We start from the raw sequence: 17,661 nt of genomic DNA, 5'->3' as shown, positions 1-17,661 counted from the left end.
AGGATTCACACGACCTCCTCTCAAAAGATCATGTGCTTCTCAGTCATCACTCAGCCCACGAGTGAATCTTCTCATCCAGCTTGGAGAAACATTGTTCCCTAACTATATGGCTCTCTTCTGTTCCTTGTTCTAGCCCAAAATGAGGAGATGAAGTCTGTTGACTGGTCTTTTTGTTATCCAAATTTGGAAGCTGAGTGGGTAAATGTTCAAGATGGCACGTGGATATCATACTAGTTAGTTTGATTGGCTATTTTGAGGGTGCATTGTGTGAGATTGTGCGTGTGCATGTGGTCTGTCTGACTGGGACTGGGTAAGGCCATCTCTGAGGAACAGTATTAGCAATGCTGCGCAGCTCTCCGTGATGTACTTTGTGAGGTCATGACACTTCTTGTCTGCTTGATGCATACAGCCAGCGGAGACAACTTGAGACACATCCTGGCAGTCTCTTTTTACAGTGGCTCTAGATGTACTTCTGGGCCAGTCAATGCTCTGAACCCTTATCGCCGTATATATCTTCCTTCTGAAAATATTTCTTTCTTTCAGTTAATTGGGGGGCTTGTTTCCTTTCCCCAGCAGCTTCTCCCTTTTCTGTAATAGGCAGTGTGCTGCTGCCTACCTACTATAAGAAATATGGTTTACCAGCCTGCCAAACAATGAACCAATTTACCATGAGCAGCTCCTTTCTTTCATGTTGACTGTGGTCTGAATTTAATCTGTCTTGTCTAGAATAGCACAGGCCATGTTTAACACTTTTGTTTCCTGCTACAATGATACTACAATGCTGTTTTGGACCAACTGTGCAAAAATTTTGAGCAGAATCCAATTTGGCTCTGTTGCTAAACGCAGCCAATCAGAATCAGGGTTATTACCTCCGACATGTGTCATAAAATTTGGTAACTTAGCAGCAGCAGTATAATGAAATACATGATAATATAGAAAGAAAATAAATCAATCAATCAATCAATTACAGTAAGTATATATGCATATAAATTAGATTTAAAATAGTGCAGAAGCAGAAGCAATATTTACTTCAATAAAAGTGAGGTAGTGTTCATGGATTCAATGTCCATTTAGGAATTGTATGGCAGTGGAGAAGAAGCTGTTCCTGAATTGTTGAGTGTGTGCCTTCAGGCTTCTGTACCTCCTCCTTCTTGATGGTAACAATGAAAAATGGGCATGCGTTGGGTGATGAGGGTCCTTAATAATGGACGTCGCCTTTCTGAAGCACTGCTTCTTGACGATGCAAGGTGCAATCCAGCTCTTTACATGAATGTGAATAGGCTGTTCAATAAATGAATTGATTCAAATAATAAAACTTTTTCTTCATTATTTCAGCATAAGTTTGTACAAGGTGAAACTATCACGTTTAACATGAGTTAACAATGGAATATTTCACCAACAATAAAGATTGAAAGACGGGGTATTTCATACTTTCCTTTTTTTATTTTATTTCAATACATCTCTTGTCTTACATTGTTATACGAGGGGTGATTGATAAGTTTGTGGCCTAAGGTAGAAGGAGTCTATTTTAGAAAAGCTAGCACATTTACTTTTCAACATAGTTCCCTCCTACTTTTACACACTTAGTCCAGTGGTCGGGGAGCATACGGATCCCTTTTTTATAGAAGTCGGTATCTTGGACCTCCAGAAGTGGTCCACAGCAGGGCTGATTGATAAGTTCGTGGCCTAAGGTAGAAGGAGATGAGTTGTACAGCTCTCATTACATGCACGTGCATTTCAACTCTTTGAGTGATAATGCAGAAGTTTGAAGTTAATATCTCATCTCCTTCCAATCACTTATCAATTGATAATGAACTTATCAATCACCCCTCGTATTTTCCATGCTTTCAGCAATATTTTTGTCAAATTGCTAAATGGTTATGAACAACCACATGGTTAGACTGGCACAATAAACTTCATCATGTGTATTTAGATTATATTTAATATAGACAGCAATGTTATCTTTTCTGGGATGTGTTTAGATAAAGCGCGGGAGGTTTTAACAAATGGAATTTTCTAATAAGAGGCACTTCTATGATTAATGTGTAATAGTTAGGCTTTCATTTATGCTGACAAGCAAGCACGTTTCTCTAATTGCCTTCTTCAGATCTTGTCAGCTTACAAAAAGGTCTTAAAATTAAATCAGATGCATTAGTGCTCTGAGGTTGTTGCAAGTTTATGTTCCTCCGATATAAAACACCGTTGGGTGACACAATTAACCGAAGTGCATGTTATTAAAGTCAATGTCTTCCCAACCTAACCAAGTATTTTCTACCCTGCAAGTTTAATACTATTCATATTGTTCTGTTTCTTTGCGCTCTTGGCACTGGCAAGGTGATGAAATGAAAGATTGTGCAAGAGATTTTGTGATCCCTAATGGCCTGTTGACTGCAATACAGCATGTATCTTGACACCTATGTGGTAAAGGCGCAGACTGCAGAAGGCATTGATATTACATTAAGCCAGTATATATAAAGGGGTTCTGATAGATCAGATATTCAGAAAGCTGTCAAGCAGCTGTGCTCTGAGGCTGACTGCTGCATTTTTAAATTGTTTTCCAAGTACGTGCAAATGTGTGATGCACATCATGTCCAATCGAGTTTAGAAATAAGTATTGGTGAGCACCTAATGAATCCTTTGTGTCTGCCATGTTATAAATATATATTGTAATATATATATATGTATGTATGTATATCAACATTTATGTGTATCTGGTTCCTATAAATATGTTAAGCATTTGTTGACTAACTTTGTCAACAGCACAATTTCACATATGAAGTGACATTGATAGTTATGGTGAAAACACTGATTCAGCTATATTCTGACCTCTACTAAGGATCACGAGACCATGCAAAAAAGAACAGATGTTAGTTATTCAGTCCCTCAAACTGAATCCATCATCTTGTTGATTCAGTGCTGATTGGACTTTCCTCGAATACAAGTTCCTGCCTTTTCTTCATACCCCTTTATTTCCCAACCTAACCTAACCATGAAACTAGCTGCCTCAGCCTTCAATACACCAGAGTTATAACCCTATGAGAGAAGAAATTCTTCCTCGTTATGGCCTTAAATCTTATTCTGAGATCATTTCCTTATTTTGAGACCATGCCCAGTTTATCTGGACTCCAGAGTGAGAGAAAACATTCTTTCGGTATTTGATCAATCTAGACCTCTCAGAATCTTGTTTCAATAAAACTGCCTTTCATTCTTCTAAACTCCAAAGAGCATATTCCAACCTGTTTAATAGTAAAATTCCTCCCAACCTGGGACCATCTATCAACAGTATCAAATAAAATAATATCATTGTTCAAGTTGTGGACCAAAATTGTTCACATTCTTCTGGATGTGATGGCTTGTCCAGTTGCTGTAAGGCTTCTACACTCATGTTTTTCCAACCCCATTGAAATAATAGCCAACATACCATTACCTCTGCCCCTTCCCCCTACAGTCCTGACAAAGGGTTCCAGCCCGAAACGTCGACCGATCTTTTCCACGGATGCTGCCCGACCTGCTGAGTTCCTCCAGCATGTTGTGAGTGTTGCTTTGACCCCAGCATCTGCAGATTATTTTGTGTTTATGATACCATTAGCCTTCTCTATTACCCTCTGCACTTTAGGGTTCATGCACAAGGTCACCACAAATAAATGTAAAGCAGCTTTTAACATTCTCCCCCCTTTTAAACAATAATCCGTTCTTGTGTTCTTATAAAGTGAACAACTTCAGATTTTCCTAGATGATATTTCATCAGCCCACTACTTGCCCAGATACCAAAATCTCTTGGTACACTGTGTCCTTGCTGCTTGCCTCCCCAACTGTGTTTGAGTTGTTTCCAAATATATGTACAGATTTAAATTTGAATTTGATGCAACGGTAATGAAAATGCCAGGACCTACAGATGATGGCATCATTTACATTTTTGATTGGGTTTAAGACTGAAAGGACAAACAATGCTAATTGAATGCATTGGTATTTTGGTTCTGCTGGCTGAATGAATTAGTTGAATTAATAAGGTGTTTTTTTCATCTCTATAGTGAGCAGGTTGTACAAATTGAAAAGTTTTCTTTCCGAATTAGTTAACAGTGGACAATTTCCCCCAGTAATGATTAGGCCAGAGAGCATGCCAGTATTCAGAAATGTGTATGAAAGGAAGGAAGAATAAAAGGAGATTGTAACCTTTGATTAAAATCTCAGAAGTTTTATAAATATAAAAGCCATCTCCGCATATTTTCAACCTTCAAGCGGATGTGGGAGTATGAATGGGGTCGCACAGGGAATGAGGAGGCTCATGGTACAGAAGGCCATTGATGCATTATGTAATCATGAGGATTTTCTTTTGTATGACACCATGCTCAGAAGTATGTCACAGATTGAAACGACCAGACTTAGCCATTACTGCCACCAGATATGCCAACCTTCTTTCATGTGGCATCTGCAAGCTTCCTTGTAACAGGTGGCATGGCTCAGCTCTTGTCTCTCTTCACTGGCACAGACTACAAGGAGACAGCTCCCCATAATTATTGGTCCATAAGGATGCCAGGTTCTGTATGTAAGGTTGATGACAGCTTGCTGAAGCAGTCGGGCATTAGTGGATTACAATCAGCTTGACATGTGAACGTGCAGTTTTCATGTTTATGCATTTTAACATCATTTATGGATTTTAACATTCTGGGCTTCCTCCCAAACATGCCACATAAGCGATTGTCAAAAGGAAAGAATATTGGCACTTGCGCTGCTGGATATCAAATCAATATTGTTTCCTCCATTTTGGCAGAAGTTTCAGTAAAACCTATATGCCAAGAGATGAGGGAAATAGTATTTAAAAATTAAATGGACAAATTTATCTTTCCAAATATTACCCACCACCTACTGGTCTCAAGCACCTGTTTAACTCTGTCATCCCTTCATGCCCTGCAATGTGTAAGTTGAATTGACTACCCGGTAAGGTAACGTTAATGTAAAGTGTCCACCTGTCCAGCCAGGTGCTTCTGCTGTTCTTTTGTTCTGCCTACAAGATCACACACTGGAGAACTATGTGTCTGCCTACTCTAGTGCTATGTGCAAGGCATTAGTGCCAGAAAACCTAAGCGTAGCTTGATCAAATTCCAATTTCAAAAAACCATGATTGTCAGACATATTGTACAGACACCGAGTGGGGTACACCATCTGTCAATTGACAAAGGCGCATAACAGCTCAAAATTATCCTGATCCTACTTGGCAAAAAGTTCAAACTCATAATGTTAAAAAGAACCTCAGAAAAAGAATAATGGAAAGAGTAACTTTTGGTAACAAATGAATATCTTACAATCAGATGTTTATGCGAGAAAAAACACACAAAAAATTGATGCTGCTAAAATATGTTGCACGAGGCATTTCTTTATGTCAATAAATGTTTCTTTCTGAAAGATGGAACAATAAAAAAATGGAATTTTAAAGTATTATTGACAGATATAGCAGTTTTCACTGTATTTTTCCTTTTCGAGAGCTAATTTCTGTCATCCTTCAATAGAATAGAACATATTATTTTGCACTTGAAGAGCTGCTTTCAGTGCAGGATAATTTTGTGTGTTTTCTGTTGTCATGGTGACTCATCTTCTATAATGCCCTCCTGCTTTCAATTTACATCATTATAGCCAGCTCAATCAATTTAATCCTAGTTAAGGTCATTTTTTTAACAAAACACTCTGGAGACCACTGAAAATGCTTTGTTCGGTTAAGATGCAGGTTAAAGGTAAGATTATATATTTTTCACTCTGTGAAGAAGAACATTGTATCCTGTGAAAAAACAGAATGGTGCATTTTCTTCACTACCTGAACCATGGCCTCTCACCATTAATAGCATTTCAGAAACAGAATCAGAATTAGGTTTATTATCACCAGCATGTGATGTGAAATTTGTTAACTTAACAGCATCAGATCAATGAAATACATAATCTAGCAGAGAAATAATAATAATAATAAATAAAATAATTATAATAATAAACAAGTAAATTATATATATTGAATAGATTTGAAAAAACATGCAAAAAGAGAAATACTGTATATTTAAAAAAGTGAGGTAGTGTCCAAAGATTCAATGTCCATTTAGGAATCGGATGGCACAGGGAAATAAGCTGTTCCTGAATCACTGAGTGTGTGCCTCCAGGCTTCTGTACCTCCTACCTGATGGTAACAGTGAGAAAAGGGCATGCTCTGGGTGCTAGAGGTCCTTAATAATGGACACTGCCTTTTTGAGACACCAATCCCTGAAGGTGTCCTGGGTACTTTTAGGCTAGTGCCCAAGATGGAGCCGACTAGATTTACAACCTTCTGCAGCTTCTTTCGGTCCTGGGCAGTATCCTCTCTATACGAGACAGTGATGCAGCCTGTCAAAATGCTCTCCACCGTACAACTACAGAAGTTTTTGAGTGTATTTGTTGACATTCAACAAGTATGTTCTCTTGTTCCTGTAGTTATTCTTAGTAGTTCAAAAGAAGAATAAGTTGGAAATGGGATCACAACACTGATTCTCCAACTATTCTCACTGTGAGCATGCTGCCTAGAAGTTCAGAAAATTTATTAACTGCTCTTCTTAGTATCTTGTCATTTTGCTGCATGCTGATGTCGAAATACACATTTCTGCTGATCGAATGATTATGATGAAAAATCTTACACCGATTGTTTTGATTCAGAACTGGAGTCAATTCAAGCGGATGATTAAGAGCCCCATGTATAATGACTCTCATCGCCTTCTTGAATTTTGTCACTGGAGATTTGTTGACTTTGGCTTAAAATGAAGCTAGATAACACACTTCTCAAATCTCAAAGGCAAATTTAAACGGTTAAACCATGTCAGATAAACTGACCTGAGAAGAACTGGATGGAAAGGATGTGCTAGCATTGGAGAGGGTTCAGAAAACGTCCATGAGAATTATCCAGGGAATGAAGAAGTTAAAGTATGAGGATAAAGTATAAACTACTCGCTGGCCAATCTTTCAAGTTAATCAGAACCTCACTTTGAAATTCTCAACCAGTTACAACATAATGTAGGGTCTCAACCCAAAATGTAGGCACCTGTTCCTCCTGAAGTTTGTTGGTCCGGAGTGCACCTGGACTCTCTTCTGTCTCTGTTTAAAATTTTCACCCTCGTTTTCAATTTCCTCCATGTCATCACACCTCAATGTCTCCAGAAACCCCATCCATTCCCTAACCATCCAAAACCTTTAACTACTCCCATTTATTTAGTCCACTCTTGAATGTTATGACTTCATCTAAGTCTCTGCATCTGTATCTCTTTTCTCCCTGAAAACACTCAGTTAAAATTAGCTTTTATGATAAGCTATTGGTCATTTTTTATACTGTCTCCTTGTGACTCATTTTCAAGTTTTGCTTTATGACCCTGATGCAAACTCATGGTAAAGGCTCCATTTTACTACAAGTTGCTTGCCTTTTCTGGTTTACTGGTTTTATGTTCTTCCTTCTCGATCCTCCTCATGCTCATACTCCTTGTCTTTATCCTCCAGTTCTGTGAGATTTGAGGTGCCTATAGAATCCCCTGCAGAATCAGTGCATTCTTCTTCAAGCGGGGTGGTGCTGCTTGAATGGGTGGGTAGTTAAGTAATTTGGAGTATTCTGTACTCCTTCCACAGTTTGTTCCTGGCTTCTGTGTACTTCTATTGCAGTACCTTGAGGTTTCCCCTGATGTCAAACGTGGCTTTGAATAAACCGGCCACCAAGGTTCAGGTCTTGGCAAATTGATGGAAAAACTGTTTAATACTTCTCATTTCCATATCCAATATTTATCCCAACTGTTGACAGCATGTGGGTGAGAGCAGGCAATCATTCTCCCATCTCACCCACTCACAGTCAATATTTTCATCTTCACATAAATTGGCTGAACCCAGTAAAAAGAGATGCTTCTCCCAAACCTGGACAATTGTGAGGTCCATTTCAAGAAGTATTTTTTTCTTAAAGAATTCAAAAAAAAGTGTCTGATAATCCAGCATGTGAATGCATTATAGCTCTCCTTAATAAACTCCCCTTAATCAAATAGTTCATTTTTGTGATTGAAATTAGCATCTATTCTGCAGTTTGCTCTTCAGCCTCCCTGGTGCTCTGTAGGAGGGTTTCGGCAGTTCTAAGAACATATTGCCATTCCGCTGAGTGAATAAAGAGTTAAATGCATTGATTCACTTCTAGTCTTTCACTCTTTGTATTAGTATTGATAAAAATCGCTTTGAGTTTCTGAAGATGTGGGATTGCCATGTTTACTTAGCAAGTTTCAACTTAACATTATTCTAATTAATTTGTTTAATATGGTAGGCAAGCAAAAGGGACAGGGTTGCAAAGAAATGGAAACACTGAAAGTAACAAGAAGACAGAGGTGTGCAGCCCAGCTAGCAGACGTTCTCACAGACATCTTTAACATCTCTCTGAAACTGCTCACTCGCCCTGCAGGCTTCAAGGCTGCATCATCAAACCAGGACCCAAGAGGCTGACAGTTACCTGCCATAACGACTACTATCCAGTGGCAGTGACCTCAATAATAATGAAGTGCTTTGACCAGCTCATCATGAACTACATTAAGTTCTGTCCTCCCAGTACACTAGACCCCCACCGGTTGCAAGTCACCCAAATCAGTTTCTGCTCCATAGAGGGCAAATGATGCAATAGCTACTACTCTCTGCTCAGTCCTGTCCCACCAGGGAAATAGTACCACCTACATCAGAATGCTGTTTATCAACTTCAGATCAGCATTCAATGCGATCATTCCTCAGAAGCTGATGGGCAAACTGTCTTTGTTGGTCTTAACATCTCCCACTGTAACTGGATCTTGGACTTCTTGATGGAGAGACTTCAGTCTGAGAAAGCGACATCTCTAGCTCCATTACGCTGTGCAGCAGCACCCTCCAGGGCTGAGCCCGCTGCTGATACATGACTGTGCTATTAGATCCAGGTCTAACCACATTTTTAAGTTTGCTGATGACACAACAGTGGTTGGCCGCGTCAGCAACAATGATGAATGGGCAGACAGAGAAGAGGTAGAGCAGATTGTGGACTGGTGCGAAAATGACAACTTGAGTCTCAATGTGGACAAGACTAAATAAATGATTGTGTACTTCAGGAAGTTGCAGGCTGAACACACCCTGCTGCACATCAACGGCTGCTCCGTGGAGAGAATCAGGAGCACCAATTTTCTTGTAGTGCGCATCACGAATGATCTCACTTGATCCCACAACAAGACCTCTTTAGTCAAGAAAGCACAGCAGTGCCTCCACTTCCTGAGGAGACTGAGGTTCCCCTCCCCAATTCTAATCATATTCTCCCAAACCACCATTGAGAGTGTACCCTGCCTGGTATAGGAATTACAAGGTATCTGACCACAAGACTCTGAAATACATTGTGAGGACTGCTGAGAGAATCACTGGGGCCTCTCTCTGCACCCCCATCCCCATCCAGGACATAGCCCAGAAACCCTGCATTCGCAGAGCTCTCAGCATTGTCAAAGACTACTCCGTGGGTCCCACAATCTCTTTGACCTAACGTCAAGCAGAAAGTACCACTGTATAAGAAAAAGGACTATCACATTCTTCCCCCAGGCTGCAAGACGTCTGAATACCCTGCTAGCACTCAGTACACATTATTTATGATAATACCAATAGCATTATGGTGTTGTATATTTAACATAAGTCATTTTATGCACTTTGTGACAATTTGTCCATCTAAAATACTTTTTTTTTATTGTTAACATTATTGTGTTAATATTATTTTATATGCTATATATGATATGTGTACTGTGTTTTGTACCTTCGTTCCCAAGGATTGTTATTATGTTTAGCTGTATACATACATATGGTTGAAAGAAAATAAACGTGAACTTAAACTTGAATTTGTAATTACATTGTGTGTCCGGAAATCAGGTTTTTCATTATCAGGAAATACAGAATGGTTCAATCTTCCACACAGCGTTGGCAATTGGCACAAGGCATTTGACGAGGTCCTCCATGGGAGTTTGGTCAAGAAAGTTTTGTTGCTCAGCATTCAAGATGAGGTAGTAAATTGGATGAGACACTGGCTATGTGGGAGAAGCCAGAGAATGATGCCTCTCGGAGGCCTGTGACTAACAGAGTGCTGCCAGGATCAGTGCTGAGTCATCTATATCAATGTTGTGTGTCATCTATATCAGTGATCTGGATGATAATGTGGTTAACTAGATTAGCAAATTTGCAGATGTCATCAAGATTGGGGGTGTAGTGAACAGCGAGGAAGACTATCAAGTCGATTCAAGTCAAGTTTATGGTAATTTAACTATATACATGTATACTGCCAACGAAAACAACGTTTCTCTGGACCAGGGTGTACAGCACAGTGGTACACATAACACACAATAACTTATGAAAGTGAGGAACAAATCTACAGATGAATTACGCACAAATAAAGTACATAAATTAAATATTGTAGGGTACAGAACAGATTATCCAGTAACACTTCAAATGTGATGTGGCAGAGAGTCCAGAAGTCTAATGGCCTGAAGGAAGAAACTGTTTCTCATCATGACTGTTCTGACTGTTCTTGTTTTTATGCGTCAGAGTCTCCTGCCTGATGGTAGAAAATCAATGATGATACTGGGTGGATGGATGGGATCGCTAATAATACCAAGGGCAGTGGTATGTAGCACTCCTGATAAATGTCCCCGATGGCTGGTAGGGAGATCCCTGTGGTCCTTTCAGCTGTGCTCACAGTCATTTGTAAGTACTTCTGGTCCAATGCTGGACTGCTCCCATACCAGATAGAGATGCAACTTATCAGGACGCTCTCAGAGGTGTGCCTATAAAATGCAGTTTAGATGGGGGTGGGGGAGTCTCACGCCTCCATCTCTGGAGGAGGTAGAGGCTCTGCTGTTCCTCCTTGTTCAGGGAGGTGATATTAAGGTCATCCATGATGTGAACTCCCAGGAACTTGATGCACTTAACTCTCTCTATGGAGCAGCTATGTATTCGTGGAGGGAGATGGTTCATCTGCATATTCCTGAAATCCGCAATGATTTCTTTGGTCTTCTCCACGTTCAGACTGAGGTTGTTGTTCTCACACCTGTCCACCAGCTGCTCCACTTCCTCTCTGTACTCTGACTCACCATTGTCGTTGGTGAGGTTGGCCACCGTTGTGTCATCCACAAACTTAATGACAGAGTTTGAGCTGAATCCTGTGACACAGTCATGCGTCAGCAGTGTGAACAGCAGCGGGCTAAGCACATAGCCTCGGGGAGTGCCAGTGCTCAGTGTAATAGGACTAGAGACGTTGCTGCCCACACGGACTGACTGTGGCCCACTGTTAAGAAGCCCAGTATCCAATTGCAGAGGGAGGTGTTGAGACCCGGTGAGGACAGTTTCCCCACCGGTTTCTAGGGTATGAACTGAAGTTCATAAACAGCAGTTTGGCATATGAGATTCTATTTTCCAGGTGGGGTGGGACAGGACAGTGTGAAGGGCAGAGGTTATTGCATCCACTTCAGTGATAAGCGAACTGGACAGGGTCCAACGTAGCCGGGAGAAAGTCTTTAATATGCTCCATGACCAGCCATTCAAAGCATTTCATAATGGATGATGTTCATGCCACCATACAAATAGTCGTTTAGACAGGTTACTGTCACCTTCTATGACACTGGAATGAAGGTTGCCACCTGGAAAACTGAGGGGACAATGGGCAGTTTCAGAGGGATGATGGGCTGTGCAGTCTTTCAGAACCCAGCCCGGTATATTATCAGGCCCTGCAGTGTTGCATTTGTTGACTCTGGCCATGGTGGAGTGTCTGCTCCCCTGGGAGGATGGGTGCCTTCCTCATCAGCACTTTGTTCTGTGCATCAAGACCGGACATAATAGACGTTCAGCCTGTCAGGGGGTGAGACATCCTGGTCACTGACGTGCAGGGTAGACCTGTAGTCTGTAATCCTCTGAATTCGCTGCTACATGCGCCTTATGTCCCTGATATCACAGAAGTGGCCGTATAATCTCAGAGAGTACCTCTGTTTCATCTTCCTGATGGAGCAGGAAAGCATAGTACTTGCTTCACTAAGAGCTGTCATGTCCCCGGATCTAAAGGCAGCCTCACGATCCCTCAGCTATGCATGGACCTCTGCCCTCACCCAGGCATGTTTTGTGATGGTAACATTCTCAATACACTTCTCCATGTAGCTGGTCACAGAATACACAAATTCCTCGATATTAGCGGGCTATTATGATGTTGTCATAGCTTGCAGCAGGATTTGGGCCAGCTGGAAAAATAGACTGAGCAATTGCATTTGGAATTTAATCCCGACAAGTGCGAGGTGTTGCACTTCAGTAGGATCAATCAGGGTAGGTCACACAGTGAACGGTAGAGCACTGACAAGTGCGGTAGAACAAAGGGATCAGGGAATACAGGTCCATAATTCATTGAAAATGGAATTGGAAAGAAAGCTTTTGGCACATTGGCCTTCATAAACGAAAGTATTGAATACAGTAGATGGGATGTTATGTTGAAATTGTATCAGACATGGGTGAGGACTGATCTGGAGTATTGTTTGCAGTTTTGGTCACCTGCCTTCAGAAAAGATGTAAATAAGGTTGAACGAGTACAGAGAAAATTTACAAAGATGTTTCCAAGTCTGGAGGACTTGATTTATAAGGAAATATTGAATAGGTAGGACATTATTCCTTGGAATGTAGAAGATTGAGAGGAGGTTTGATAAAGGTATACAAATTATGAGGGCCATGGATAGGGTAAATGCAAGCTGGCTTTTTTCACTGAAGTCGTAGGTTAAGGGTGAAAGGTGAAAAGTTTAAGGAAATCATGAGGAGAAACTTCTTCATTCAGAGGGTCATGAGAGTGTTAAATGAGCTGCCAGCCCAAAAGATGCATGCATGCTGAATTTTAAGGTTTAATGAAGTTTGGATAGGCACATGGATGGGAGGAGTATGGAGGGCTATGATCCCAGTTCAGGTCAGTTTAAATGGTTCTGAATGCTCTAGATGGGCCGAAGGGTCTGTTTCTGTGCTGTGCTTTACTATGACTCAATAACTCCATATTTGACCCATTCCTATCTGAATGCAATTGCAGCCTGAACTTGCTATTTTGAAATATTTCTTTTCACTCTTTCTTAAAATTTGTCTGTGTTCAATGCCTTTACAGGAATGTCAGGTGACATAAGTGCAGTCCTCCAAAGCAGTTAACAAATTTATGGTGCAATCAATTTCAACCTCGAAAACATCAGTGAACATCTGCTTTCTGAAATATTTGTGACTGGGGGGAGAAAAGTGAAGCTACTTAGAAGTCATTACTTGCTCAGATCTAAAATAAGAGAGTCCTTGGAATAGTGAAATAGCCAGTACTTGTTCAACAAAAAATAAGCCCCATTATGATGCTACAGACATGAAACTAGCTTATGAGATACCACTGGGATATCAGTTTAGGCAGACAAACAATTTACATTAATGCATCCATCAATAAATCTCAATTGCCTGTCATGGATTCATCAGCTTAGGCCGGTGACACTGCAGTATTTCTCTCTTCACAACCTCATCTGCTGAGTATTTCAAGAATTTTTTTTATTTTAATTTCAGATTTCCAGGTTTTGCAATTTAATGATTTTCATTCACTGATCAATTATACAATGGGTCCTTTCAAATCATGTATTTCCTTCATTTGCTAATATCTGTTCGTTTAATTTCCAGATTGTCATCTAATATTCAAATTCTCACAAGGATGTTTAAAATTCAATGGTGTAAGATATTATTCATCATTACAATATTAACTGATTTGAAGCTTTGTGATGATAGCCAACTGTTGTTTCTCTGTCAAATGCCAATTTGTATTCAGAGTATTCATTCCTATGACATATTTTCCAGCTTTGTTACCATGCAGAATGTAATTGGTGTTTTCTTAATAACTCCACATTCATTTGAGTTTCTGACAAGTTTACTGCAGGATTTGTAGAGACAATATCATACCTATTTGCTGATTTCTATTGAAGCTGCAGGAATCAAAAATGTTGATGTACTTCAAAGTGTTATGAAAGGTTTGGCACATTCTGTATTCAATGCAATCTGCAGGTTATTTATTAAAAGCAATTTCTCAAACAGCCACGTTCCTTGCTTTTCAGAGTTTGCCAGAAGGACAGTCAGCAGCTTGGGACACTGCCAAGAAAGAGGAAAACCGTTCTAAGAACAGATATGGGAACATCATTGCTTGTAAGTAAAAGCGACACAGAATGGACATATTTTGTTGATATTCAGTCTTATAAATTCTTGCTGATATGGATCAGCTTTAAAAACCAGTCATCTTAATAAAAGGTGCTTGATTTACAGATCAGTTCCAAATGTTAGTCAGGTTTAAATGAATTGGCACCCACCCTCCAGCTCCCAGAAAGTAAACTCTGCTGTGCACTATCAGAGTGGTAGCATTAATAGTTATAAGTGAATGCCTTAAAACCAATGAAATAGATTTCTCTTGGTGTGGAGGTTGGGCAGCCAGTAGGCAAAGCATGCCCATTGGACACTTGGTGGCACTGATATTTGGCAGAGGGGCTGCAGGCGGAAAATGAGCATCTGAGTCAAACTCCTGTTCTGTCTTATATCAGTTGGGGTGCTGGGAAGAGTTTACATCCCTGACTGGGGTTTGGAAGTTGAGATAACTGGAAATAGGGCTGGAGACACAATGGTCTGCCGATGCTGGAATCCGAAGTAATTAGCAATCTGCTGGAAGAACTCAGCAATTCAAGCAGCATGTGTGGGCGGTAAGGAATCGACAACTTTCTGGATCGAATCCCTGCATCAGGAATGTGTGATTGGGATACCCAGAGCGCAAACAAACCAGATTAGCTTCATGGAAGTTGGAGAATTACTCCAGCTCCTTGAAGCCATGCAATCAGAATAAATTATATTCATAATAATAAAAAAATTAGCATGAATAAATATGAATTACAGCCCACCCGTACATTAGGTAGTGTTTTACTACATTCCTTAAAACCTCCTGGATTAGTGTATTACTGCAATAATTAAGGTGTTTCCTCACCCAGCCTGGACTCTCCCTGTCCAGTAGCATAAGAAGCCATTACTGTTGTCCTTCTCCGTTGAGCCCTTACAGTGGCTACAACAAGCTTCACTGTGTCTCTCATCACATAGTCCTGCAGCCTGGATTGTGCTAGTTGGCAGCATTCCTCTACGGACAACCCAGTGGGCTGGTAGAACTCCTAGTTTTGGCAGACCAAAAGGTGTTGATGATCTGCCAGCAGCACTTGTTGTTTGTCTCCGTGTGTGCCCCTGGGAACAGCCCGTAGACCAGAGAATCCTCTGCCATGCAGTCCATTAGGATGAACCATGACACAGACTCTTGCAGCTTTCTCCACACTCTCTTTGCAAAGCAAGTATTCCACAAAGCTTGCCCCAGATTCCTTTACAGTTATCTAACCAGCTGAAAATTTACAGGCCCCATATTAAGAAAGTATACTCTCAGTCATAAAATGGCCATCAGAACCTTGTGAATTTCAGAGGATTCCTAATTTGAATACAAACAGGACCTTTGCAATTACAAAGAAGGCACAGCAGTGGCTATATTTCATTAGGAATTCAAGGAGAATTTCGGTGTCATCGAAGACACTCACAAGTTTCTACAGAGGTACTGTGGAGAGCATTCTAATTGGTTGTATCTCCGTCTGGTATGGAGGGGCCACAGAGCAGGATCAGACAAAGTTACAGAAGGCTGTAAACTCAGCCAGCTCCATTATGGGTACTACCCTCCCTAGCATCCAGGACATCTTCAAAAGGCAATGCCTCAAAAAGGTGGCATTCATTATTAAGGGCCCCCATCCCCCAGGAGGATGCCCTCTTCTCATTGCTACCATCAAGGAGGATGTACAGGAGCCTGAAGACACACAGTCAATGTTTTTTATATATACTCCTTATTGCAATTTATAATTTTTATTACTATGTATTGCAATCCCTTCTGATAATATGGTGCTCAGACGCAACAGCTTCGACATGGTCAACCAAAGGTGATATTGTCTTTTTTAACATTTTTTTTTTACAATCGCATGACTCTGCTGGACTTTAGAAATTTAAAGTACTGCAGGTCTACTCCATCAACAGTTTGCTTGTTGGTAGAGGAACTGAAGGAGCTGGACTTGGCATGGACTATGATGCTGCCTGTGACAGAGAGGCATCGGCGTGCAAAGGAGGTGTCCAGTCTAACAGCGGGTGATCGACTTAATCACTTTTCCAGTGATTGCAATGTCCCTATTGGACATTGGTGATGTGGAACTCAGCAAGTCCAATTCATTGGTTTATTGGCAAGCAGCAAAGGCGGACGGCAGGGGAGCTGCGTGGCCTCAAGTTGTGATGTTGCCTATTGGCCACCATCCAGGGGAAGGCAACAGAGTCGGGTGCTCCACCAAAGTGCCGGAGGCAGTGTGGCGCGCATCCAAACTGGAGTCGGTGCTCCCCCCGCCCCCACCCCTCCAATCCCTAGTGTCTGCTCAGCAAAAGATAAACCGTATTATATCCAACTGCAGACTGCTACAACACCCATGGACTCAGGGACTTGGACTATATTTTTCCGTATGACTCTACTTTACTGATATCTTATATATTCTTATAATCATATATGTGCTGTATGTGCCTTCTGCTGTGTCTTGCACCTTGGCCCAGAGTGACCCTGGTTCATTCGGCTGTACTCATGGGTATTCGTGTATGGTTGAATGACAATTAAACTTGAACTTGAACAATATACTGCTGCTGCAAAACAAAAAATTTCATAACATGCACCGGTGATATTAAACCTGATTCTGATCTGCTCTCTGATTCAGCCAATCAGTGACTGGCATTTAAAGAAATAGGCAATACTATTGCAAGAACATGACAGTAAGTCAGCTAGCAGCAATGTTAGACAGGAAACTTCAACATCTTACTTTTTTATTATTTTAGGTTTTAAAATTAAATCGTTTAATTTTAGCCATCTGTGCATTCTTGCAAGAATTGTCAATACTGAATTGAACTGAATTGACTTATTTCTTACATCCTGCACATGAGGAGTAAAAATCTTTACCTTACATCTCCGTCTAAATGTACAATGTGCAATCATAGTAATTTATAATAATTTATAATAAATAGAACAGTCAATGTAACATAGAAATACACTCCAATCAGCGTGAGTTAATCAGTCTGATAGCCTGGTGGAAGAAGCTGTCCCAGAGCCTATTGGTCCTGACATTTATGCTGTGGTACTGTGTCCCAGATGGTAGTAGCTGGAATAGACCATGACTGGTGTGACTCATTTCCCCAGTGATCCTTCAGGCCCGTTTTTCACACCTGTCTTTGTAAATATCCTGACTCATGGGAAGTTCATAACTACAAGGTGCTGGGGAGTAGGTACAGAGCAGATGTCAGGGGAAGTTTTTCACTCACGGAGAGTGGTGAGTGCATGAAATGGGCTGCCGTAAATGGTGGTGGAGATGGATACAATAGGATCTTTTAAGAGACTTTTGGATAGGTACACAGAGCTCAAAAAAATAGAGGGCTATGGGTAACCCTAGGAATTTCTAAGGTAGGGACATGTTCGGCACAACTTTGTGGGCCAAAGGGCCTGTATTGTGCTGTAGGTTTTCTATGTTTCTACAGATGCGCTGGGCTGTCCACACCACTCTCTGCAGAATC

The 17,661-nt window shown here is 40.8% G+C and overlaps 1 protein-coding gene across 3 annotated transcripts in view; it reads left to right on the top strand.

The window, feature by feature from the left end:
* The window catches only part of LOC140187024 (receptor-type tyrosine-protein phosphatase T), a 1,622,799-nt gene that overhangs the window by 1,534,149 nt on the left and 70,989 nt on the right, over positions 1–17,661 (top strand). For all 3 annotated transcript variants that reach the window (XM_072241892.1, XM_072241901.1, XM_072241888.1), the window contains one exon: positions 14,115–14,202. In XM_072241892.1, the coding sequence (XP_072097993.1) occupies positions 14,115–14,202 (88 nt within the window). The remainder of the gene's footprint in view (positions 1–14,114; positions 14,203–17,661) is intronic.

This window comes from Mobula birostris, chromosome 2 (assembly GCF_030028105.1).
Source record: "Mobula birostris isolate sMobBir1 chromosome 2, sMobBir1.hap1, whole genome shotgun sequence".
Lineage (NCBI taxonomy): Eukaryota > Metazoa > Chordata > Chondrichthyes > Myliobatiformes > Myliobatidae > Mobula > Mobula birostris.
The sequence above is the reverse complement of the archived record's forward strand: the minus strand, read 5'-3'. Positions and strand labels throughout refer to the sequence as shown.